This window comes from Ammospiza nelsoni, chromosome 3 (assembly GCF_027579445.1).
Source record: "Ammospiza nelsoni isolate bAmmNel1 chromosome 3, bAmmNel1.pri, whole genome shotgun sequence".
NCBI lineage: Eukaryota > Metazoa > Chordata > Aves > Passeriformes > Passerellidae > Ammospiza > Ammospiza nelsoni.
In genome coordinates, this window is record NC_080635.1 from 50,239,571 (window position 1) to 50,265,563 (window position 25,993).

General features: G+C 42.7%; 1 protein-coding gene across 3 annotated transcripts in view; it reads left to right on the forward strand.

Annotated features, from left to right (window-relative positions):
• Positions 1–25,993, forward strand: part of PDE7B (phosphodiesterase 7B) — a 169,593-nt gene that overhangs the window by 82,652 nt on the left and 60,948 nt on the right. The window contains exon 1 of one of the 3 annotated variants that reach the window (XM_059467622.1): positions 5,765–6,107. The exons of the other annotated variants lie outside the window; for them this stretch is intronic. Coding sequence (XP_059323605.1) covers positions 5,870–6,107 — 238 coding nt within the window. The 5' untranslated portion in view covers positions 5,765–5,869. Of the gene's footprint in view, positions 1–5,764; positions 6,108–25,993 lie in introns of those variants that run through there. 3 annotated transcript variants of the gene reach the window in all.

Sequence of the window (25,993 nt, forward strand, 5' to 3'; positions counted from 1 at the left end):
TTTGCCTTGGATCAGGTAAATTTTGTTTGTGTGTAAGAACTATGGGAAGAAATAAACTAATAGAGTCCATCAGATACATTTTGCAACACAATCAAATATCCTGCTGGCAATTCCCTTTCAGTTTATCATTATTACTTTCTTATTATGGTTTATTAAGATGAGATGAACCTATTCTCTGCTATTTTCTCTTTCCTTTAAAGCCACATAGAATTTTGCTGTTTACTATGGGAAATTTGAATCATCACATTCAGTATGCTGAACTTTTAATTCTCCTGAGCAAGCAAAGGAAATATTACACCACCTCGCTGTTTCCAATTAGTTATGGACTTCTGTTTATTCCTTTGCTGCAAGCATTTTTGCTTAGTTAGTAGTACAAATCATTAATCTTAAAATTTTATTCTCTCACTTACACTAAAAATGAAAAAGGCATTTTCTCCTTGCCCTACAGAACTCAAGCAATCCTTATTCCTCCATTTCCAGAACGTTTTTCCAAGCAATCTGATTAACTGATGAAAACAACCAACAGTTTATGAACACACAGAACATTACTGCCTGTCTTCTACATTTCCCAGTAGGTGAGGCTCTCAAGGCATGATGCTGTGCAAAGTTCAGGCAATATGAACTAATTAATTAATTAATTGTACCATTCTCTTAGCAATTCAGCTCACTGCTCTTGACAGCGAGTTGGTAGCAGGAAAAATAATCTATTGCATACCTTAAGTATGCATCAAAGAAAAGTTAGTGAATTGATGAGAATTCATAGTAAAAATACTACAATAATTTCAGGGTTGTGAAAAATGGTCTGAGATAAAATTTAGAGAATTTGATATGTCCACTTCAGAGCAAAGACACAGCAACTGTCCTCAAATAAATATAAAATTTTTCATATTTAATGAAGTAATTGCAATGATAGCCATAAATAAGAGTAATTGTTCTTACTAGTAAGAATGACATTAAAAATAATAGACATCTGGAATGAGACAAATGTGGGGCAAAAAATAAGAAAATTATACTATGATTTTTAAAGTGATGAAAGAAGCCTTCCAGGAGGTTATTAGAAAAAATTCTGCATAACTGCCCCTGCTTATGTTTCTTCTGTCATATTCTCCAACTTTTTTAGGCACTCTGTTCCCTTGTCCCTTTTAAAAGTTACTCACTTGCATTCTTGTTTTCTCTGTTGCTCTGATTATGCTGCCCTGAAAATGAGCACTATTTTTTTAACTTTCTGTGTAGGGACTGTGCCCCAGTGCTTGCAATCTTCTCTTCTACACTGAACTCACCCTGAAACCTCCTAAAACTTGATTCTGGTGATGGTGTCATCTCCTGGCTCTGACCCTAGGCAATGGCCTCACCTATGGTCCCTGCATGACTCCACGATCCCTGGGACAGAGACATAGGCATACTTTTCATAAGCAACTACTGATTTAAGATGATTGCACTAAGAAGTGCCATATAAAGACATGCTTTACACTTTCTAAAAATCAGTATTTTATAGTCTTTGAAACTGGTCTCTACATTTGGACTTCTTCATGTTTCTGAATCACTTAAAAATTGGGAGCATTTTCCAAAAATTTTTAAATAATGTACTGTAAAAACAGACTATATTAAATCTTTTTAGGTATCTGTTTGGAAATGCAAGCTCTGATACAATGCAGTGGTGTGGGTTAGCTGAAAGAATAGGCAAAGTTTCCAAAAGTAATGACTCCGCCACGCCAATAATTTGTGAGCCATTTTTTAAAACATCAGCTATCAGATGGAAGTGGGAGGAATAATAGAGTATAACTTGTGCTTTACAATGGCCTGTTAATGCAGAAAGGCAGAGGCGCCTGTGCTCTAAGGAAGCTGTCAGCAGAACTGCAGCCTGGAGGTCCCAGTATCGCTCACAGTGCTGGCAAGGAGACCCCTGCTCGGGAATGGAGCTGGAGGAGGGAAGCAAAAGGAAAAGGCTGTGGGGGGCTAGAAGAGGAGAATCGAGGATCTTTCTTCACCATTCTTTTTTTACAGCTTTTGTGTGTCTGGACTGATTTGTTGTGGGAGAGCTGCTGGAGACAGTATATTTGGCACAAGACAGGGTAGCTCAAAGCCAAAAGGATGGTGCTATTGCCAGTTTAAACTATGGCTTTTCTTTTTTACTTTTTTTTTTTCTTCCCCCCTCCCTCCTTTTTCTTTGAAGGAAGGAAAAGAAAAAAGGGGAAGAAAGGGATTTGCAATGAAAACCAGAGCAGTGTGTTAACAAGAACCCTGCAGGCTTCAGTAGACTGGAAAGATACACGAGGCACTTCCTCTACCATCTGGCATGCAATTCTGCTGCTGCTGCTGCTCTTAGTACATAACTTTGGAGTGAATAAGCAAACAAGCAAAACTTTTTTTAAGAGACACCAACTATGAAACACCAGCTATTAATCTGTCAGCTTACTCTCTTCACTTTTCTCCCACTACAGTATTCCTTTCCTCAAGTCTTTTCCAGTTCTCATGTCTACCTGTGGAAATATGCACTGCCTTGTCATGTTTTCAGATGACTCCATTTGCCTTTTTTTGGCATTGCTTCTCAGAATGAATGAGGGACAGAGCTAATGCATTTATATTTCTCTTGTAATCACTTAAGCTTCTTTAACTCGGAGTCAGAGAGAAATGCAGTTGATAGAAATAAAGCAATCCATCTCTGCTGAACTATTTCCTTCAAGTGTGAATGCAAAAGAGAACTTCTAGGTGAGCCAGGCTTGCTGAAGGACTGTTTAAAATGCAGTTACAAATGGCTGGGTACGTTGCTGTGTAGGAGTATGCATGATGTTGAGGTCACATCTTCAAGTTGGGTAAATCACCACAGCACAGCTGAAGTCAAAGAAACAGAGAACTTGCAAAATCTGAGCATTTTGTCAATTGGAAATCTCTGAGAGTGATGCTACAGCTGATTTTTGGTGCTAGAACTCCTCATATTCACATATCGATCTCCCAGGCTTTCCTGTGAGCAGCTCATATGTGGCTGCATTCTTATAATGAAAAAGACCAAAAAAAAAGTCAGTTACAGAAAAATCTTGGATGAATTCAAGATAAGTAATCATTGAATTGGAGAACAACTGTGAAGCATAAGTTTATTAAGAATAACATTAATTAATTTACAGACATACCCATAAAAGCCAAGCAACAATTTGAATATATTTTTTTTTCATTCACAACTGCTGATCCTTAAACTGGCCAGAAATCAGAAAGAAAAACAAATCCAAAAACTCCACGCTATCTAAAACAGTTGTTTTCATTTGATAGCAATTTTACAAGAGAAAAAGTATATACATTTTGTTTGGTTTATTACACAGCTTCTTGAAATACTGATACTACAACAATAGATGTATTTCAATTTCTTTTTTGACTGGCCTCCTCCTTTGCACCTGTAGAACTGTAAGTGAAAACAAATACAACAATTAATCCTGATCCTATGCATAAGACAGGTACCTACCCAAGTGATCCAACTACAAATGATACAGAACCTTTCACAGTTTTAAGGACGCAAGAAGGTAGGGTAGATTTTGAAATATCAGTAGATTTTTATTGTTGCTCTCAAGAGGGCTGGTGGCTAAGTTCTGTTGACCACTTAAATATTCAGATATTCATCTAAAAATTAGTCTGGACATCTGTGAATACATTGCCTTTCACAATGTCTGGTATCCTTTATCATAGAATCATTATGGGTGGGAAGGATATCCATGACCATTGAGTCCAACCTTTGGCAGTACATCACCCTGTGGCTAAACCACAGCACTAAGTGCCGCCTTCAGTTATTTCTTGGTCTCTTTTTGTGTTCAGTGAAGCTGGAAATGGCACAAGGATGGCTTTTCTTTCAGAGCACCCTGGCACTTCTGCTCTTTGCCTCAGTGGGGACCACAGAGGTAAACAAAGAGGGAAAACAATAGCTGAAAAAAGTTACTACAACTCCTTGTTGCACAAAACTAAAATTAAGTAGTTGGGGTGTAAGGTTTAAACTACTCAGTTGGCAAAGAGTCTTCAAAGTCTTCCGGACTTCAGTTGCAGAGTTTATCCCTCTTTGATAGGAACAGTGCTTCAAAGAGTAATTGCATGAGACTCACCAATATAAAACACCTAAAATATCACAATAAGCCATATGAAAATAAAACCAATAAAATTTGCCTTTCTAGAAAATTATAATCACAGATTATATTAATGTTGTCAGTGCTTGTGCTACTGTACTGCCCATCATCTATTTCTTTGTTCTTAACTCCTTTGTTCAAGAGTCAGGATATCCTGATACAAAAGACTGAAAAATAACAGCACAACAACAACATTACTACACTACTTTGGAATTGCTTCATAATTTTCAAGGCAAAGCTACCAAGTGTAGAGCGCCAATACTATGGCACAACAGTCTGCAATGAAAACTTTAGCAAACCATTACAGCTGTCAGTTTGAGGTTGGAACATCAATATATTCAAGACAGAGATCCTGTAACAGGGGAAACGGCATGATGTTAATATGAGGAGGAGAGGCGTGCACTGTTTTCTACATGTAAGGGTGTTAAGTTTCAGTCCATTCTCTTGGCTTCTCTTCCTGTGGGAAGGAAGATCCTGCTTGTTTGACGGTTTATTTTTCCATCTGGAGAGAAGGCAGAACATTGAATGTAACCCAGAGAAGACAAATGTATTAACTATGCATGCGAGGGAAAGCTATAATGCCCAGTAAAATCCAATTAAAAAAGTCTGCAATTTTACTGAAAACTAAGGGCTGGTGCAAGAGCTCAACCTCCACCCCTATGCTGTGCGCTCCGCAAACTAAGAGACAGACCAGTACCACGATCAGGCTAAAAGGTGTATCTTGTATAAAGGCAACATAAATGTTGTGAAAATCCAAGGCCCCTCCGGGTCTGGGATCCCCGGGAAGGGCCGGGTGCTGCTACAGGGTCTGGCCGAAGGCAGCCCTCAAGTCCGGGGAAGCCCTCGCTGACAGCTGCGCAGCCCCAGCACGCCACCTCTGCTGCTGGATGAGCCAGAGCACACCCCCGGGCGGCTTTGCCTTGTTTTTAAAGATTAGCGATGAATAATTGCCTCCTCGTCGTAGTCTGGGAGCGACCGCTGCCACCAGGCACTGTCCTAAAGTGAACCCGTTCAGGTGGAGCTTTAGAGCCGCATTGACTGCGGGCGCGGGGCAGACCCCAACACGCTCCCCTAGACCCGTCCTTTCAGCAACTCGTTCCTCTGCGACCCCTCAAGTGCCGGCCCCTCCGCTGCCGCTCTGGGTGCCCGCTGGGGCTGGCGTCCGGGAGCGGGGCGGGCGGGGGCAGCGCACTCGTTCTCCGCTCCCGGCCCTCGCAGCGTCCCGTGAATCACCGCCCATCCTCCCGCCGAAGGGCAGCCGAGGTGACGGCGGGGTTTGACTAAAAGGCCAAAACCCCCACCGGCTCCGCAGCCAGCGGGGCGAGGAGGAAGGCGGGGCGGTGGGGGCTCCCCCATGCCATCACGGCAGGGATAAAGTCAAAGTGTTTCCGCCGCGGCGCTTAGCGGGGTGCGAGCTGCGGCTGTGCCGGCGCGGCCCCGCTGCCCCGAGTGCCGCCCGCAGCAGCGGCTCGAGCCCCCGCCCCCGGGTCCCGGCGCCGCGCCGGCATGAGCGGCGGCCCCGCGCCTGCCCGGCAGCCGCTTCGCCCCGGCTGCAGGCGCCTGGCGGCGGGCTGAGGGCGCGCAGCGGCGGGAGCCGAGCGCGGCCGCCGGAGCCCGGCGCTCCTTCCTTCCGCGGGGCCGGGCGCGCCCCTGGCGAGGGGCGGCGGCGGTGGGCAGCCGGGCGCCCTCGCCCCGCTCTGGATGCCCATCGCGGCTGCTCGGGCCGGGGGGTGGCTGCCGCTCCCCGGCGGGGGGCCCGGGCCAGGATGCCGGTGCTGGAGCGCTTCTTCCCCGCGGCAGAGCCGGGCAGGCGGAGGAGGGCGGGGGACGAGGCGATGCCCTTTCCCATGGGCAGCCTGCCCGGTTATCAGCAGGGGACCCTGGCCTGGGACTTGCCCGAGATGATCAAGATGGTAAAGCTCGTTTGGAAATCCAAGGGGGAGCTCCGCGGGGCGAAGCACAGAGGCGTTTTGGAGAGCGAGGATGCCCTGGGCGGTTCGGCAGGTAGGTTTCCCCCGCGCTGCTGCTCGGGGAAGCCGCGGGGCAAACGCGGCTGGGGGCCGGGGGCGGCGGGGAGCCTCGGCCGGAGCCGGACCGTCCCGTCGTGGGGCAGAGCCGCGGGGCCGCGGAGCTGCCGCACCGAGCGCGGCCGGGCTGAGGAGCAGCCCGTGCTCGGGGCAGCTCCGTGCCGCCGCCGGGACTCGCGCACCGGAGTTTGTGCCGCGCTGGAGCCACGTCAGTTTGCCGATGGCGCTCCCCCGGTCCGGTCTGTTGCGTGGCTTTCGTACGCGGGGTGATAAAAGCTCGGCTGAAAACGAGAGCGAGTAGCTCCGCTGCTCCGAGGCTGAGCTCCGCCGCGGCGGCCGGGCTCCGTGCGGGCGCGGAGAGCTCTCCCGGCCCGCGGTCGGAGCTCCGCAGCCGCGGCCCCGCGGTCAAGGTGACGGAGAAGCGGCGCCCCGGGGCCGCCGGCAGCCCGGCCGCTGCCGCAGCTTCCCCGGCTGTGTTGGCCGTGCCCTCCCGAGCGCATGGCCTCTCCTCTCCCACCGCCGAGCCTCTCCCCGATCTTTGCGTGCGCCGGGCTCCCTTCACGGGACCTGCCCGCGCTTCCCTTGTGCAAAGCTAAAGGACTCCCTTGCGGCTTGGATCTTGGTAGCCACCATTATTAAAAACTTGAGAAACGCTGCCCTATCCCACTGCTTTCTCTTTAAACGTGGTATGTTACTGGGTAAAGAGCACGTGCCTTTTCCTTAACTGTGTAAATCTTGTCTGTCAGTTTTTTTCTGATCTCACTAACATATGGCATGTCATTACGTGCTTTACTGAAGTCCAGGTTAGACCTGCAGCATTTTCATTAGGTAGAGGAGTTGACAGGTTAGCAGGGTACTTCTGATCAGTTGATTCTGCATCTTAACCTGTGCTTCGCACTGCTTACGGTACAAAACCTCTTTCCTTCTGTTAAAGTCAGGGTCACAGCCCTATGGTTATCTCAGTACCAGTTGGTAATTTTTTATCCTCCTCTAATTGCACTGCTGTGATTTAACAGACTTTATGAAACTGTGTGGCTTGTTTCTTCAGAACTCTATATTATCTCATCTCTGTGGCTGGGTCACTAAATTCTTCTGATGCATTCAGTTCTTTGACCATTGTGCCTTCACCTTCCTTTGGTGTACCTGTTACTGAGACATATAATTGACAGTACTTTATTTAATTGGAATAATTTCATTTTTTAGGTAGAATTGCCTGTTTGTAGTTATTTCGAAGTGCTTGTTTTGTGTATGTAGGTATATATTCTCCGTAATTGTATATATAAACTTGAATAATAAATAGGTATCAGTCTATCACTTTTGAATGCCTGCTAAGGTTGACTGGATGGTCATTGTGTGTCTGTTATTTAAAATATGTGTAGTTTAATGAAAGAATGCTTGGTCCACTTCCATTTTGAAAAAGGGGAGATAGGTCTCGGGCTCTGAGGAAGATGTACAATCTGTCACCCCACTTTTGGGGGATCACTCCAGTTTAAAAGAATAATAAGTAAGAGTGAGTGGATAATGAAAGAGGAGGTCATATTGCTCTTTAAGAGCTGGAGCAAATCAGCTGGGAATGGACAGTAGCCAGCCAGGGAGATCGAGGCTTGTGTGGGGAATGCTGAGTGTTCAGAGATGGACCCTAATTAAGCAACTCAAGAAATGCTGCATTGCTTACACTGTATGTATGAGTAATGGTGGTTTTTCAGTGTGCTTGTGTTGTATCTGGTGAAATTACTTTCATTAGGTAACAAATGAGATTCACCTTCAGATTCCTGGAGGCAACTAAAAATGAGCGTGAATGTAGAGAGACAGATTAGTCCACTAGCAGGATGTGAGTAACTTGCATTTACTCAAATGGCCATTACTTGTATCCTGTGGAGGGGACAGTCCTCTTCATGGTGCCAGAGCTATTTCATAAGCTCAGCTGACTTGCAGCAGTACAAATCCGGGCAGAAGATGACTCTTAACTCTCAACACTTTAAATGCGAATCATCAGACGGTTTGAGGGAGCCAGACCTGGGTTGCTGGTTTTTCCTCCTCAGCAACAGTCATCCTAGTAGTTTTCCCTCTTGTGGTTTCATTTTAGTCACTTGAAGTACATTGGAGTATGTGGGAAAACCAGTAAATGCTGAAATCTAGTATACTTAAATAAGTGCAGAGTCAAAGAATGCAGAAATGGGGAGAAGAGATAATCATTTGGAAGGCTCAGTAGTTTGAGGTACTCAGCTTCATGTTTGTGTGATGTTTTTTACATGTTTGATTCCTAGAAAAAAACAGAACAAAACTTCATAACTCGTATCTTATAAAAAAGGCAGTACTTAGTCAGGAATCAGATTTTCTTCAGGTGGAGTTAAAGCAAATAACTTCTGCTTGAGGTACTGCTAGCTAGGCAAATAAAGGTTGATTGTTCAGTAGTAGAATTCACAGCACTTTCCACATCAAGGGCTTTTTCATTTGAATTTGTAAGTATTCATGTGATAACTCATGTTCTGTTATCACATCCTCATGAAACTACTTTGCTTACAGTAGAAGAGGAAATAGATATGAATTCTGGAAGGAAACAGTCAGGATTTCTGGCTTGCTTGATCATGTTAATACAGATTTAGCTAAGCAAATTTCTTTACCTTGTCCAAGTGATTGGACTGGGCTTTGGGCTGGATGGCTAGAAAAGTCACAACCCTCTTAACCACAGATAGTGTGAAGGAGGGAGAGCTATATCTGCACATGATGTCAGTTTTGTGGATGGCAACATCTTGGGGACCCATTTAGCTGTAATTTATACCACATTCCCCATTCCTGAGGTAGGAGTAGAAAGCAAAACGATCTATGTGTCTTGGGCTCTCATATGTAAGAGCTATATCTGGGTCTTTCACCTTGTCCAGTACTGAGAATAAGCTACTTAATCTCCCTGCAAAAAAAAGGGTTTGCAATACATCAATGCAGCATGTAGTTGGGATGAATGAAGAACTCGGATTTCAGTGACTTCCTGCCTAGGGTTTCTAATTTATTTTCACTTCCAAAGCAGTAAAACTCACATCTTGAGTCTTCTCTTGTTGCACTGCTTTTTAATGTTAGTATCAATTAAGACTACAGACCTTTCTCCTGCTCCTGGCCTGCTGTTCCTTAGTAACTCTTCCCCCCGCCATTTCAATTCCTGACCAAATCAGCACAAAACTGAGATTTCTTGAAGACTCTCTCCGACTGTGACAGGAGCCATTTCTGTGGGAAATGGCTATAATTCAATGTCATTCCATACTGTGTTTCAAATAGATTATTTGCAAGCCAATGCCTTTTACTTGAATGAAATAACAGCATGTGTTGATATTATAACAACTGAATTATTCAAATAATTCTTATCTGCAACTGTGTTGGTCTCTAGGAGGGAACTGTGTTCTGTTTATGACCCCAACTTTCTTATTATCCTCTCCTAGAGTTCAGCAGTAGCTTTGCATATCAAACCAACCTGATCAGGGAACAGGTACAGGTTTGCCTCCAAGTCTTCCTTAGGAGCATTAGCAACCTCTTAAGCTTACAGTGATCATCCCAGGTAACTCCAGAGAGACTTTCTTTACCAAGTCTTGCACATGTGCAAACATGCATGACTTTGAGAGAAGGTGCTACTAAGAATTATTAAGGTCTGTTGAGACACCGTGGGTTTTTTGAAATAACTCTGAATGTTTTTTTCCATTCACCTCTTTCTGTTGGTGGATGTTTTCTCAGAAATGTAGGTTCTGATTCATGTGTGTATCATGCTTGTTGTTAACTGGTGAGTCCCTTTGCCATGAGTAGGAAAAACAAGCAAGTACCACTCCTATTACAGTTGGGAAAATCTCCACCAGTTACTGGTGTGTCTCTTTACTTCTCCTCTTTAATCCACTTTAGTCTCCTTTACAGTTCAGTAGTCTATTAAGCTTCCTGCTTGTTCTTTCAAACCTTAGAGCTGAGCAATCTTGTGATATACCTGTTGAAGAGCTCAGAGTCAAATCATGTGTGTTTCCTCAGTGGTTGCTTGAAGGTCTTCCTTAAAGTTATTCACAAGACTCCCAAAGACTTAGTTCATCCGTAGTATCCCAGGAATCATGCCTTCTACTTAATTTTTCTTTTGTATTTAACAATTTTTATCATGCTGTCTAACAGCTTTGCTGTTCATGTTCAAATAAACTTCCCCTTCCTGTCATTGCTTATAGAATCACAATCTGATTTGGGTTGGAAGAGTCCTTTAAAGACTAGTTTCCATCTAGTTTCAACCGCCCGGCCATGGGCAAGGACACCTTCCTCTAGACCAGGTTGCTCAAAGTTCCATCCCCCCCAAGCCTTGAAGACTTCCAGGAATTGGCATCCACAACTCCTCTGAACAACCTGTTTGGGTGCATGTTTGGTTGTGACACCTTGAAACTCATGCTTGCATTTGTAGTTTCACTGCAGTAACTAATGATCATAAAATCTTAACATTTAAATCTGTGAATTACTGAGAACCAAATGGGGGTTTGGCTAACAGCTTAAAAACTCATAGTTTTGAGCATTTGGTGCTGAGCATGTAGGTGCCACAAATGTAGATCCTAGTAATAAATAAAATGTGGGAGGTATCAAATGGCATTGTCTTAGCATATGACCAGTCTTCTGTGTTATTGTTTAGATTGAAATCAGCTTTGTTTATGTCCTGCTGACAGATGCACAGCAGGTAGGAGGGCAGATTACTATATATTTCTGAGGTTAGGTTTTCTTTTCTTCTTTTCTTCCCCCAAGTTTCATGTTGAGACTTGTTCAATCCATTGCACTTAGAAGGACAAAGAATGTGAATTTGATATGATCAAAACTACCTGTGGCAAGTTTGATTGCTCTCTGACTGTTGTGTTGAAAGTCCTGGGCCTGGGAACAAGAAATACGCTATTCTGTATTTCGTGAAGAGCTGGTTAAATCAGTGGAACTGTGTGTGATGGTCTCGTTAAGAATGGTGAAATTAAACAGTGTACAGTACCACTTCTGTAGTGTGTGTATGTAGACCAAGAGAAAGAATTCAGACCACATCTATGGGTAATGCTGTTCAAACACAACTCTTCAGTTCACTGGCTGAACAAAACTTATTAATACATAAGATTTGGGGCTATTGAAAAAAAATACTATACTAATTAGAGAAATTACTTCAAAGATTAAAAAAAATAATTTGGAGATACTAAATCATGGTCACCATTCAAATTCTGGTCCTTGTTTGATATCTACCTCTTTACTTTGAAGTACTTTTAAAATGTAATGTAGAATGAGAAGCTGAACTGATAGTAGAAGTCTTTCATTTTGAACTAGTCAAAATGAACTTATGTGAGTGTCAATTGAAGTTGTGTTTATTTTGGGAGTGAAAATTTTCTACTTAGCTACTGTGCTTAACCACTCTCTTCTGCTTCATTCTTATGTAAATTTTCTGGTGTGGATTTGTTGGGATTTTGGGATATTCAGAGTTAAGTTGGAAGTGACTTCTAAGATGATGAAGTTCAACCACTGCCATGTCCACCAAAATAGGAGCTAGATCAGGGGTGAACCATAGAGAAGGAATAATGTGAAAATCTCACTAAATTTTAAATGGTCTTTCAGTTCAGCTGGGCTGGCACATTTTTTGTTTGCATTATTGTGAATGTTGGAAATCAAAATTTATTTGCAGAAATATTTGGAGAAGCTCTCTGAGCAGCTGTTCAGCTATGTGCAGCCACAAAAGAGAGAAAAAGATTACAATATTATAGAGCTAAGACTTCAGGATAAAGTTAGGAGGTAAAGCAGAATTGCTCAGGTTGGATGTTGGCCAGCATGAAGAAGGGAATGGGCTGGTGTGCTGGAAAATTGACTGAGGTTTATTGGTCTGTCAGCTCAGAGAAAAATGAGCAGTCTGCTGAAAACTGTAAATACAAATAGAGCAAATTCCAGTGAGCTGTGTATTGGTGGCCAGATCTGTTGCTTTCAGTGAAGCTGTTCTAAATATTAGGAGCCAAAGATGTGGCTTTATATATAAAAATATTGTTTCTAAAGGAAGAGCTAAAAAAGCTACTACACTGTATTCAAACAGAGCTTGGGGGGTGTTGAATGCTTGTTTGCTTCATTATAGTTAAAGCTGATAGTTTTCTTTGGTAAATTGTCTCTAAAGTTCTCTGTACTCTGTGAAGAATTAAACTGATAAGCACAATAGAAAGCAGTGGTGGTATTAGCCATGCCTGCCTAGTGGTGGTGTTTTTCTGTATTGCTTAAAGGTTGTGAGAGAAGTGTTTAAAATGCATTGTGGGAGGCTCAATACTTCCAGCTTCCTGTGGGAGGCATTCCAACTTCCAAAGGAGGAAGCGCATTGTATGCAGCGTGTTTGCTGTTTCAGCGCTTCTTCATAACAAACTTTGTTTGTGATCTGTCATACTTGAAAGAGGTGGCTTGGAGACGTGCATCCCAGACAGCTTTCTGTAGTCCTGATTTAGGAAGTGTGAGTTTGGCTTTCCATCCAGGCAACAAAACGGGTGTCCAGGTCACCATTTTCTCCACTGTGACCTATTTACAGCCCCTCCTCAGAGTTCTGTTTTCAGAATATGCGAAACCATGTTACTTAAGATAATAGCTCACATGCTTCCCAACCACTGCCACGTTTCAGGGGGCATCGTTACAAATGGGCAAACTTGTCTGAATTGGAGTTGTCCTGCAGGAACTCCCTGGTGTCACTTTCTTTGAAAAAAGTCAATTGACCTCAGGCTGATTCTTCTCAGCAAGTATGCATCTGGGTCTCACCATAATTCTATAAAACTTCCTAGTTCTCTTGTCTTCCTTTTGTCTGGACTAAAAAGTGAAATACTCTAGAGATATCCAGCTTAAAATATACTTTGACATTTGTTAATAACTTCTTGTAAGTCATCCTTTTTTCAAAAAGAGCGTTCAGCCTATGGGATAAATTACATTAGGTTAAGTACTTAACTGACCCATGGTGTAGACTTGCAAGACAAAAATGTCTTTGCTTTTCATTTTTTTCCTCAGCTTGCAACATGTAATTTCTTCTGTCACTGTTACGGCTAACAAACAAACAAACTCTACGTGAGAGAAGCAGTAAATCCTTCATGCTCACCTCCTGGATAAAGCATTCTTTTGGCTCCTCTGTGGACTCCCAGCTGTGGTTTTCCCTGAAAAAGTGGAATGTAGTATGGTCTAAGGTGTGTACAAAGAGAGAAGTCCAACACAACGAGGATTTAGTAGGCTCAAGAGTATTGCTGTCAGTAATACTGTCACCCTTATTACAGTAGCAATAGAGATGCAAATCCCTTCCATTACTCTTTGAACAGAATATTCTGAAGTTCAGGTATCCTTCAAATTTCCCTCAGAAAATAAAACCTTGCCATTGACTTTTGCTAGTTTATTTATAATCTCTGGGAATGCAATACTTTGGGATTGCTCTCCAGTCCCAGGAACCGAGAACCTGTTTGAAATTACAGAGAAGCCAAGGACAATCTTTCCATGGACGTGGATGGGCTTTGTTCTAAACCAGGATGTTCAGTGTTACTTTTAGGTAAAACCCTGTGGAAGGTGTACTCTTGAGTGTCTCTTTATACACACAAGACCATTTGGAGAAATTGCTGTAAACTTCCCCAGCTCTGATCCTTTCTGAAGGGGAAGTATGCAAAACTCTGCTTCCTGTGGGAGCATATGAAATTCTTTCATCTGTAGCCAACTCTGGGTTGTGTGGAGGTAATGCCCTTCAAATATTGCTATCTCGGTGTTCTCCTGATATCCCTGACCTAAGGTAAGGACAAAGTATTAACTCAAAGGCCTACTTAAAAGATGCTCTGTGCAGGTGCAGTTGGAAATGAAGCGTTATCCTGGAGGGCTTTTGGAGCGCACTGTGCTGTGGCAGGCATTGCTTCTTTCCTGCTGCTTAAGCACTGCCTTGAGATTGAATGCTTTGTTTTCAGCTGCTGGCATTACAGATCAGACAGAAAATTACTTCTAAACTAAGTACTACACAATAGTGTTTGAACACTGCTTTTGAAACTTAAATCATAAAGTAGGTTCATCAAGTAGAAGGAATTAGTTTTAAGCTTGCTGAAGCAATGTACCACAAGAGTCAAAAACTGGTGTCTACACAGATGTGCTAGGCAAATATTCAATTAAAAATCATACAGAATAATTGGAAAATGCAGGTGCAGAACATTTCTTAAGCCATCAAAATTTTGACAGGTGCTGAAAACACCTTCAATATTCAGTCCATTATCCTGTTTTTAATATCTGTTGGCTAAGTTCTTCCTTGTCCAATAAGAAGTGCTTCTGTGAGCGAGCTTTCCGTTAGTTGAGATTATCAGCAGCGAGTCCTCGGGGATTTATCTCTGCACGTTATCTGGGTTGTCAGGAGACTGTGTTCACTGCAACACCCAGGTGCTTATCCAGATAGCTGTGTTCCAAACTTCACTTATCCAATCATCTTCCAAACACTTCATGTGTGCAAAACTTAAACTGGAAATCTTGTAATTACAGGCTTTCATGGAAGATTTCTTATTTCCCACTTCCAGCCTGGGTGGATATACTGCAGGAACATCTGCCTTCACAGTAATTGGGCAATTGCATTTCTAATTCCAAGTGGAACTGAGAGAATAAAGGAGTGAGAGAGACTGGGCTTCTGTGAAATGCCAGAAAAAATGACGTGATCGAGCTTGGGGTCTGCATGCAGGTTTGTCTCATTAAAAGGAGTGGGGAGAAGAAAAGAATTCTGCACTCCCTGCTTGCAGATTGTTTTAGTGATACAGATTATGTTCGGGCACACTAACAGCGAGAAGCAGAAAACCACATGCAAGAGATTCTGAACTTTATAGGTGCTGCACAGCTATTGCACTTGCTTTCTGTTCTTCCTGGAAGCACTAGTGAACATGCATTTCATGCTCTCATTTGGGAACTAAAGCTAGCTGAATAAATTAGTACTGGGAATATCTCAGAACTGAACTCAGTTCTGTGTGTGTACATCTGTGTGTTGCTTTCCATGACCACTGGAAAGGAGACTAAGGAAAGAAGAATTTACTGCACAGCTGAGAGCTACCACCCAAAAATGGCAGAGGTGCAAGGCTTTTAGGTGAGACACTGTCAGCATACACTTCAAAGCAAGGTCAGTTTGAACATCCTGCTTAGAGTCAGCAAACTGAGAGCTCTCAAGGAAGCTGAGCAGCAAGGAGCAGAGCACACTTGGAGGAGTCAAGCAATGGGCAGGAGTTGGAGGGAGAAATGGTAATTACCTCAGTGCTGTTTAGTTCACTGACATGTCCCACGTTTAATCCCAAACTCCCTCCCTGTCAGTCATGAATAAAGCAGCAGTCACTGCTTTGTATAAGTGCTGGCACAGCTTTTTCCCCATCTTCTTTCTGTCAAGTTGTCCTGTCCTCTCATTGGAAACCATAATTGCTGATGTGGATAGGGGCATGGTGACACAGATGAGATGGGCTTGGTGCGGTCCTGCACTGACTCTTAGACACTTTTTTTTTTAAGGTCCGTGTTGTGAAGTATGGTTTATCTGTTTCTCTAGCTTCATGCATCTCAGCCAAAGTGATGAAAATACCAAGGACTAGCAACTCTAGTTACAGCAGCATGGGGGCCCATGCTGAAGACGTGCTGCAGGCAAGAGCATAAAGGAGCTGCTACAGGACTACAGTAGTTCAGCTTAATGAGTAATCAGAAGGTTTCAGTCTGATATCTTCTCTTTTTTCCTGAGTACTAGCTAACTTACCCATTGTAAAAGTGAAAGGGATAGTAGGACTTGTGAGGCAAGTGCAGATAACATACTGCAGGCAAGGTGAAGTGCAATAAGTAATACGTAACTTAAGATGCAGTTTTAGTAACTTAAGGTGTAATAAGTAGCTTAACACAGAAGTGTGCTTGAAGACCCTATTTTGCTGGGGGAGAACTAGTAAGACTCAGAAGTATGGGATTTTCCTGGCAGAACTGGCCTGGAATGTGTTCACTGAGTGGTCTGTGTGGCTTACTTGTTATAAATGTATGATCCTTGACAAGATTTCAGTGATCAGATAGATAGAATGCTCAGATCTTCACTAATAACTAGGTCTGAAGTTCTGCTTCAAGACAGAAGCCTAACTTAAGTGTCAAGGAAGCTACCTGATATGTGCTAAATAAATGCTTAAGCTACGTACAGAATACTATTCTGGTTTTTTGGAGTTTAAAGATGCAATGTGTAAAATGGAATCATCTACCAAAATCACATAGCTGTTAAATCATAATTACATTAAAGAGATGGAATTCAGAATAATGTTATAACCCTTAACCAGGCAGACTCAGCAAACCTATTTAATTTCCCTGTGGAATAGTAATAGAATAGATCTTCCCATCCCCCGTTTCCAGCCATGCACATCATTAAGTACCTACTAAGTAGCTGGCAAAACAGAGTAAAAGTTAAACTAACTTTGCTAATAGTGAGCTGGAATTCTCATAATGAAAATGCAAGGTACCTTATTTAAATATTGGCCTCTTGACAAAATCTGCACCACAAGCCTCACAAGACTGTCACTAATCTTTCTGTAGGTGCCCTGTAGCCAAAAATGTGCTGATTTCTGGCTTTGCACAGACTGGAGACCTGGGAGATTATATGTTTTGAATAGGATCAAATGACTAGAAGGGGAAAGCACTCTATACTTAGCTGCCTTGTCATACAGACAGAAAAACGTTTTGCATGTGACCTTGTTAACAAGCATGAGTTAAGAGCAACACTATGAATTAGAGGCAGAACTACTGAAGCTTAGATCATCATTGAGGATCTGTGTTTTTCTGGTCATCTGCTTAATGTTTTTTTCCCCTGTTCTCCTATTTAGACTTCAGTTTTTATGCTGACTCTAGGTCACGTGGAGAGACGAGGGAGAAAAATCGCCAAGCCAGTTCTCCTCCATTTTAGAAAAGCAGAGGAACAGTTCAATACAGGATTTTTTTTTTCACCATCACTGTCAAGTCCTTGATTTCTCCTAATAGTCATTTGTTCTGCCTTCATCCTGCAAAGTCTGTCCTAGTGTGCTCCTCAGCTGCCATGCCTTTGAGCATCTTACCAAATTATTATGACCAGACTGACTACCTCGCTGAAATTAATTCTCTTCTGTTGCAATCGCATCTCTGTCTTCAACTTAACTGGTTCCCACACCTGCAGTAGTAATTGCCTCTTCTCTATTTTAGAAACCCTCCTGTAACCTCCACCTCTGTGCACAGTAGATTTTCACTCATGGTTCTTTCAACAGAAAATTGGCATCCCCTGTCCCTCGCACTCCCTCTTCCTCCTTGTTACATGGGCAGAATTTCATTTACTGCTCATTTTCTGTAACAAAGGATAGCACATGGTAGATGAGGCTGTGTCCTCTTGGAGTCTGCAGACAGTTGATGTCCCCTACAAATACATCTTGCTATGGCACTGTAAGAATGGCTTGTGAATTGCCTCATAAATATCTGTTCCCTGGCTCAAGTCAATAGAACTCCTCTTTTTCCCCAGACAACACCCTACACCTTATTTTAATTAGGGTAGCTGAAGCAACTGGGATGACTGTCATGGTGCAAAGGCAGCCATGCTACTAGCCAGCAACTGTTTAAATTATGTGTCTCAGCCAGGACGTGTCCTGCAGGAGCTTCTCTTTTACCTTTGTCCAGAAGGAGAGAGTAGATACTGAAACTTAGTTTTCTATGGAAACCTCATTGTGCACTGTGTCACGAGCATTGCAATAACCAAAACCCTATGGCTTGTAGGAGTCAGCAGCTTTCCCAAGTGAGCTGGTAAGATGCTGCCAGTAGAAACTTGTTTGGCTTTAGAATTGTTGCTCAAAATTCTGCTCCTGTTCCCAAACCCATCTCTTTATCAAGAGAAGAGCCTTAGCCTCTTCTGAGTGAGCACAAACAGGGCATACAGCAGCAAAACTTTGTATCTGTCCCAAATTTTTCTTATAGTTAAGAGTCTGATAAAGTAACCCAGAACCATCAGAGCCTCACACAGGGGCAGAAGTGGAAGGAGAAGTGATTAAATGAAATAAAGCAGCATGATAGTAAAGACAGAAAAGCATGTAAAAATATGAATGCAAGACAGATGGCTTGGGTGGGGAGCACAATTAATCCATGGGATATCAGAGCAGTTGGATGACTGTTTTAAAATCCCTTTAAAGAGGGAAACCAGTAATTGAACTGTATTGGACAAGGACAGAACAAAAATAAACTGCACTAAAATGACGAAAGACCAACTTCTTAGACATCCCTTATGTAGCGCTACATTGCATTACAAATCATAAAATGGTTTGGGTTGGAAGGGACCTCAGAGATCATGTAGTTACAACCACGCCACCAGGGCAGGGACACCTTCCACTAGACCAAGTTTCTCAAAGCCCCATCTAACCTGGCCTTGAACATTTCCAGGAATGGGGCATCCATGGCTCCTCTGAGCAACCAGTTCCAGTGTCTCACCACCCTCACAGTTAAGAATTTCATTTTTACATCTAATCTAAACCTACCCTCTTTCAGTTTGAAACCATTTCCCCTTGTTCTGTTGCTTCATGCCCTTGTAAAAAGTCCCTTTCCAGGTCTCCTGTAGGCTCCCTTTAGGTACCAGAAGGTGCTGTAAGGTCTCCCTGCAGCCTTTGTGTCTCCAAGAGCCCCCCAGCTCTCTCATTCTGTGTTCATAGGAGAGGTGCTTTAGCCCTGTGAACATCTCCATGTCCTTCCTCTGGACTTGCTTCAACAGATCCATGTGCTTCTTATGTTGTGTGCCCCAGAGCTGGATGCAGCACTTCAGATGAGGAAGCACCTCCCTTGCCCTGCTGGCCAGGCTGCTTTTGATGCAGCCCAGGACATGGTTGACCACTCTGGCTGTGAGCTTACCCAGCTCATTCATGTCAACTTTCTCAACCACCAGCACGTCCAAGTCCTTCTCACAAGGGCTGCTCTCAATCCTTTCTCCACTCAGCCTGTACTTGTGCTTGGGACTGCCCTTACCCAGGTGCAGGACCTTGCCCTTGGTCTTGTTGAACTTCAGGAGGTTTGCACAGGCCCACCTCTCATGCCTGTTAAGGTCCCTCTGGATGGCATCCCTTCCTTCCAGCATACAGAACACACCATAGGGCTGGTGTTGTTGGCAAACTTACTGATGGTACATTCAGTCCCACTGTCCATGTTGCTGACAAAAGTGTGGGAGAGTGCTGGTTGCTAAGCCAGCCCCTGAGGAATGCCACTTGTCACTTGGACCTTGAGCTATTGACTGCAGCTCTTGAGTGCGACCATCCTTTCAGTTCTTTATCCACTGCATAGTCCATCTGTCAAATCCATGTCTCTCCAGTTTGGAGACAGGGGTATTGTGTGTGACAGCATCGACTGCTTTGCACAAGTCCAGGTAGATGATGTCAGTAGCTCTTCCCTTATCCACCAACATGTTAATTCCATTGTAGAAGGATCTGCTCCATGATTTTGCTGGTCACAGAAGTGAGACTGACCAGCCTGAACCTGACCAACCTACTGACATATAGTTTCCAATATCTTCCTTGTATCCCTTTTATAAAAATGGGGATTTTGCTTCCCCTTTTCCAGTTGGTGGGGACTTTACTGAATGCCACAGCTACTCAAATATGATGGAGTGTGGCTTAACTGCTTCAGTTGTCAGTTCCCAAAATACCTAAGTAGCCTGAGAGTGCTATATAAATCAAAAACTAGTTTGAAAGTCAGGATGTGTATCACCTCCGCTTCAGGCTGTCATCCTTGAGGATGAAATAAGAAAATACTTTCTTTAAAGCTTGATACGCGTGCTAATGGAAGGTGGCCTGTGAGCAGGAGGCACCAATTCACAAAGTAGGTGCCATTCAGTTCTGTCTGGGGACAGGACTGCTCACTCTTTGAAGGGGAAAGGAAGATGAAACAATTAAAAGTGTTTTCTCTGTTACTTCTCTCCCTTTGTTATCAAATGTAAAATCAGCAAACAGATTTTACAGTGGAACCGTGGAAGATCTGGGCAAATACTTATTTTTTCCGTCTCTGTTTACAAGATGTTTCTACAAATAAAGAAACATGGGGGAAAAAATGAAAAAAGCCCAAACAAAAAAGGAGCTGCCTGTCAGCTCCCATTGCCTTGAGTAGTGTATCTTCCTACTTGCTTTGGGTGGAAAACCACCTGAATGCTGGACCAGCTGAGAGAGGCAGTAAGTCAAGCTGGTGGAGCCACACTGTGATTTTCCCCAGTCACCAGTGGCAGGCTCTTAAAGTGCAGCCTGCAGACTGTTACCCAAGGAGATGGCCTTCAAAGAGCTCAAAGTCTCCGCTGCTTGAAAAGGAGGGGTGGGAGGAGGATGGGTGACCACGGTGATAGCTTTTCTGTATGAGTCTGCTATAAGATGCAGAGTGGAGGAAGGAACTGACTTTCTTCTATTTCCTTTTTAGCTACTGAAGGCATGAACCAATTTACAGGAAAGCTTCCAGCTTTTTTTTTTTTTTTTTTTTTTTTTTTTGGTGAGGGGCAGGTGTGGCGAACAAAGACTTTGTCTGTAACTTAATGCTTTCTGAGGGCAGTCAGCTAGCATTTAGAGCTCTTCCATGCCATGGTGCAACAGATCAGAAATGAGCTTGGGGTGTCAGCCGATAAAATACATATGGAAACCACGTTAGGAAGCGCGAATTATGCATGAGGCACTCAGAAGCTGCTCAGGGCTGTGCTGAGTGTCACAGGTGATCTGTGCATAGGATCACTGGTGGTCTGGTGGTGCATTCTTGCTGTGTGCACTGGGTTATGTTTCCTGGGCTGCAGGGGAGTGTGGGGATGTGGAGCAGAGCTGATCTCTGGCTCAGGCAGCTCAGCACATCGAGAGTATGGGTGCACAGAGCTAAGCAGGGCCACTGGTGGGGAATCCAAAGGAACTGATCCTCTTCCATGCAGATGCAGCAGAGTTAAGCAGCTTCAGGAAGGAGAGGTTTTGAGCTGCTGTGGCACCTTTCCAGGAGTTAATAAGAACTTGAAATAGAGCCCAAGCCCTAAATGCACTTTATTTAGGCTCAGAGTGGCAGTTTTTCTTAATGCTGTAATTAAACAGGTAAAAGCATATAAATTTTGCATTAAGTTTCTAGCTTCGAAACTGCATAGACTTAGAGAGTTTTCATGTTACTTGACAGGTAAGGTGAGAACCAAACCCTTCTGGATCTGCTTTGCCGTCTGTGCTGATCGCTGGCAGAGAGACTTATGCTTGTTAGTGAGGTGAAAACTGTTTGTATCATAGGTTCCTATAGAGTTGACCTTTAAAAGCAGCCCACAGCATGTGGGTATAGAGGGATGATATCTCTGGAAACCACCCACAAGTTCATTAGTCAGGTTATTTAACATACTTAATATATCCTGTGCTGAGGGAGGCTAGGGGTGTTTGCATGCTCCTCTAACCTAACAGAGCTAGAGGGATGGTCCAGCAGCAGGGCAGTTCCTTTGATAAACCAATGCACACTTTGAGTACCATCACATAGCCTGCCTTATGCTTGAAGGCTGGTGACTGCCTGGAAGACTTCAGGTTGTTGTTGAAAGTAATGGCCTGTTAGCAAGACCAGCTACCAAAGTGGCTGTTCTAACAGAACAGATTGGGCCCCTTGTTTTGTGACTGACTCAGCCCTTCCCAATTTGCCAGAGTGAACCAAAAGGGAAAGATTTTGGCTGGCTGACCCCATTTTGTCAGCTTGAGGCTCAGTACAACATAGATTAAAGCCAAGGTTGTAAGAATCACTCAGCTGAAGCTCAGATCTTTCCTCTGAAGCTTTTAATTTACTGGTTTATGGCTTTCATATTTTAAAATATGTATTTTCCTTTTGTGGATTTTAAAACAAGGAAGAGTAAAATGGCAGTTGGTCAGCAAAACTGACTTCTCCAGAAAACAAAAACAAAAAAATTGATTTGTTGTGCTGTTGAATGACTTAAATGGTACTCAGCCATAGAGGCTCAGAAATATGTCTAATTCAACCACTGAATATTTATTTACGCAATGTATTGACAGCTGATCTGTAATTTATTATGTTTCTAGATAGGCACAATATTTTATGCCTTCAGGAAAAAAATTTCACAGTTTAAGATACTCATCTTCTGATGATAATTAAAATCTTTCAAGAGTAACTTTTACAAAGCCTTGCCCCTTCTGTCCTTTTGTCCAGTAAGGCCCACTCTGCCCCACTTTGTTATAGCAAAGAATGAGAGAGAGGAGCTGCTGAGCCTGCCAGGGCCTCTTGGAGTTTCATGCGGAGTTGAGGCACGATTAGAAACTGGAAAAAGGAGACCAGGAACTTTTATGTGTCAGAGAGAAAGGATGAGAGTTTTAGAAACAGTTTGTGTAGAATGTGAGCCAAGAAGAAAAAAGATTTAAACCTTCAAGATCTTGCTTCTGTTCCCAGGCATGATAGAAATAAAGAACTAATTGAGCAATAAAACGTGCTTATTGCAGTTGGCTAGGGTAGGATCACTTGTAAAAGATTGCTAACAATAGGATGAGGGTTTTTTCCTCTGCAGGGAAGAGAAATTAAGGGGTATTAAATACTCAGCATAATGTAGTCCTGAGTATTTGAAATGCACATATGCTTGTCCTTACCTTCCTTCTGACTTTGGAGTTCATAAAATCTTTCCACGGTTCTGGTGAGGAAGGGAGGAATAAAACCTCAACCCTGTTAATGAGCAGCAACTTTAGTGTCACTTGTATCTGTCAGTGCTGCCTTGTGTGTTTTAAATCTGTGGGGTCTTGTTTCTGCAGTGCAGGTAAGCTGTGTCACACAGCACATTCTGCTCGCTGGTAGTCTCGATGTAGCCCAGGAGTGCTCCCTGAATAAACAGTGTACCCCATCTTTTACTGTTCTTACTGTTGTAAACCCCAATCCTGAAGGCTACCCTATCAAGCGGTCTAAGTATCTGTGTCCTGTTATGCTGCACAGTGTAGGTAAAAAACCCTCACAGTTATTAAGTCCTGTAACAAATCTAAATAAACAAATGTAATCAACGGGTGTCTTTGGAACTGCTCTCAAATAATGAATACAATTTGTAGGACTAACCACTTTGCTCAGCAGTGAGTAGTTGTAGAACTGGATTTTAAGGAAAGGCTGAAGGAAACTAAATTGTTGAGGTACCAGAAATATCCTGCTCTGTTCCTGTAAGAGAGCATAAAACAACAACAACTAATAAAAAAAAAAGTTTTATTAACTGTTGGAAGAATTTTTTCTATTAGCATTTCCCAGTAAAGTTGAGGTGACTTAATTCCCAAACTTTCTTTCAAAAAAGGCATTTTTTCAGGCTGTTGGAGGTTGGCCACTAAATGTGTCTGTAACACATTAGGCCCCGTTTCTCAAAACACCTTGTGGACTGCTAATTGGAGTTTGCATAATACCACAAAATTGCAGACATTCCTTTGAAATAAGCAGGAATGAAAACTGCTTTTCTGGCATAAAAGAGAAAGGAATTTTTTATTTTTAACGAATAGGTTTAACAGAAATCCTTCATAGGAATATGTTGTTATTATTATTATTGTTTGCTTTTTTTTCCCCTGAAGAAAGTAGTTTGAGGAAAAGTTTCCGAATAGTTTTGAATTTCACAAGTTCAAGGAGAGCCTTGTACATACAGTACTACTGTTCAAGCCAAGAGGTAAACAATTATGAAATGCCTTTGAAATGCAAGGCTGGTAATGCCAAGGTTATGTATTTTGTCATTGAACACAACAGTAAGTTGTTAGGAGCAGAAGTGAGTGATATTTATTACTTATGCACAAATGTGCATATGAAATTTAATATCTCAGGGATATAGGAACCAGTCAGGATCAGAAAGGAAAAAAAAAATTCTTTAGAGAAATACATTTGTTTGGCCAAAATTCAGACTTATTCTGTACTTTGGCTGATAAGTACATGTGCATTTCAGGCCCATCCATCCTGCAGATTTGTAGCTGTCCTGGGTTTGGGTCTGAAGATGGTTTTAGGGTAGAATAGGACCAAACCAGGGTTGACACTGAAAATTATTAGGCTGCATTCTGTTTTTCTCTAATTGTCAGATCACTCTGAGCTGTCAGTCCTTTTCACAGCTTTGAATTTTCAGAATAACAGTCCAAGCAAGCTGATTTTGCTTCATAAGTGTCTAACAACTCACTGTGACTGGACACTGGTAGCAATTCTTCATGAAGGGAAGGCTGGAAAAAGCCAGTTTCAGAGCATTGTGAAAAGTGTGACTGAGTGCATGAGACAAATCCTGTCCAATTAACTCTTATTTCTGCCTGAAATACTGAAATGGTAGATATAACATCTCATCATGCTCTGCATGACATACCCTGTAATAAATTTAGTGCAATACAACAATACCCAGCATGAAAGCATGAACATTCTATTTCCAAATTTGTATCACCTCGCTGCATGATTGTTGTGTTTAATGAAATAACAGCAAAACAGAAGCTTTTAGGCAAGCAGATGGATGTTGATAGAGTTGGAAATTTACACTGTATTTATCAACAAGAGCAGACTCTTATGGTCAGGATCAGAGTACAGCAAATAAAACAGTAGTTTGGAGAACAGAGAGATGTTGGGGAAAGGAAAAGTTTTTTTTGTTTCAAGTGCCAGGTTTGACGGTACTTTTGTTTATATCTAATAAAATTCCTGATGCTTGGGTCTAAGACATGGTATTTCAGTCTTGTATAAAGGTTTCTAATGAAAACAACACCTCCTTCACTTAAATCAATTACACAAAAAGGGAAAGAAAATCACCTTTTGTTATATTTTGAAGCACAGGAGGAGGTGGCAAGGGCAGATTAGCAGGGCTTTGTGCAGCAGGGCTTGTGTATGAAACAAACAACTTCTGACAGGAAGATTACAAAAACTGGCATCATGAAGAGAGAAAAGCTGTTGCTAAATGGTGAGCATGTATTTGCTTTATTTACCCACCATTTCCCTTCTGCTTTAGCAGAGGTATCTGCCAGGCTCTTGAAAATTTTAATCATCCTTGAGCTGTCAAAAACTTAGTCGTCTTTGCAGTAAAGACACGTTTGCACAACCTGTTGGGTGGGAGAACCCCCTGCCCTCCCATGGGCTGCACTGTGCTGCTAATGGCAGGGCACAGAGTTCATGCAGAAATTGCGGCAAATTGCAGAAAGATGGGGTGTCGGGTGCTGTGCATTTTGAACTTTGTATATCTGTCTTGAAAAGACAGGCAGATGAACAAAGGAAATGCAGGAGGCCAGAGGTGGAAAAACATCCTTGAGAGAACAAATTCCTTCTTCTAATGAGAGGCTTTGTCACTGAGCCACAAACTTCAGAAAATAATGATGAGTGGTCATAGGTATCTACTAAGAGCAGAATTCACTTTAGATTGATAACAAGAGCAGTTAGAGTGAGGGAAAAGAACCCTCTCTAGAAGAGCACAGCATGCACCCATCTCTCTTTGCAGCAGGAATGAGAATATCATCATCCTCTCCATAGAGTTACAGAGTTCTTATAAGTGTAAGGTGAGAATCAGAGAAAATAGTCACATAACAATTCAAGATTCCCTTCCTTAACAGTCCTTATTTTCTCTCATTCTGTTAGAGTGCTTTAAAGAGCAAAATTTGTAATAAAAATGCTCATGACTTAAGGTACTTTGATTCATTCTCTTACTAGTTCCATGGGAATGGATCTATTCAGAATAACAAATAGCAGAGATGTTAGTGATTGTAATTAATTGGAGACAACATGTCAGTGTGTCAGCACTTCACAGAAGCTGAAATTCCTGTCACAAAGTTGCAGAAAAATTTTAAAAAGTTTGCAATTGTTTGCTGCCACAAAAGATGCCTTTGCAAAGTCTGTATTAAAATGCAGCTTCCTGTTGTAGGCACGCCCATGCTTCAAATATATTCTGTTCTGGTTCTTATTTTAGAGTCGCTT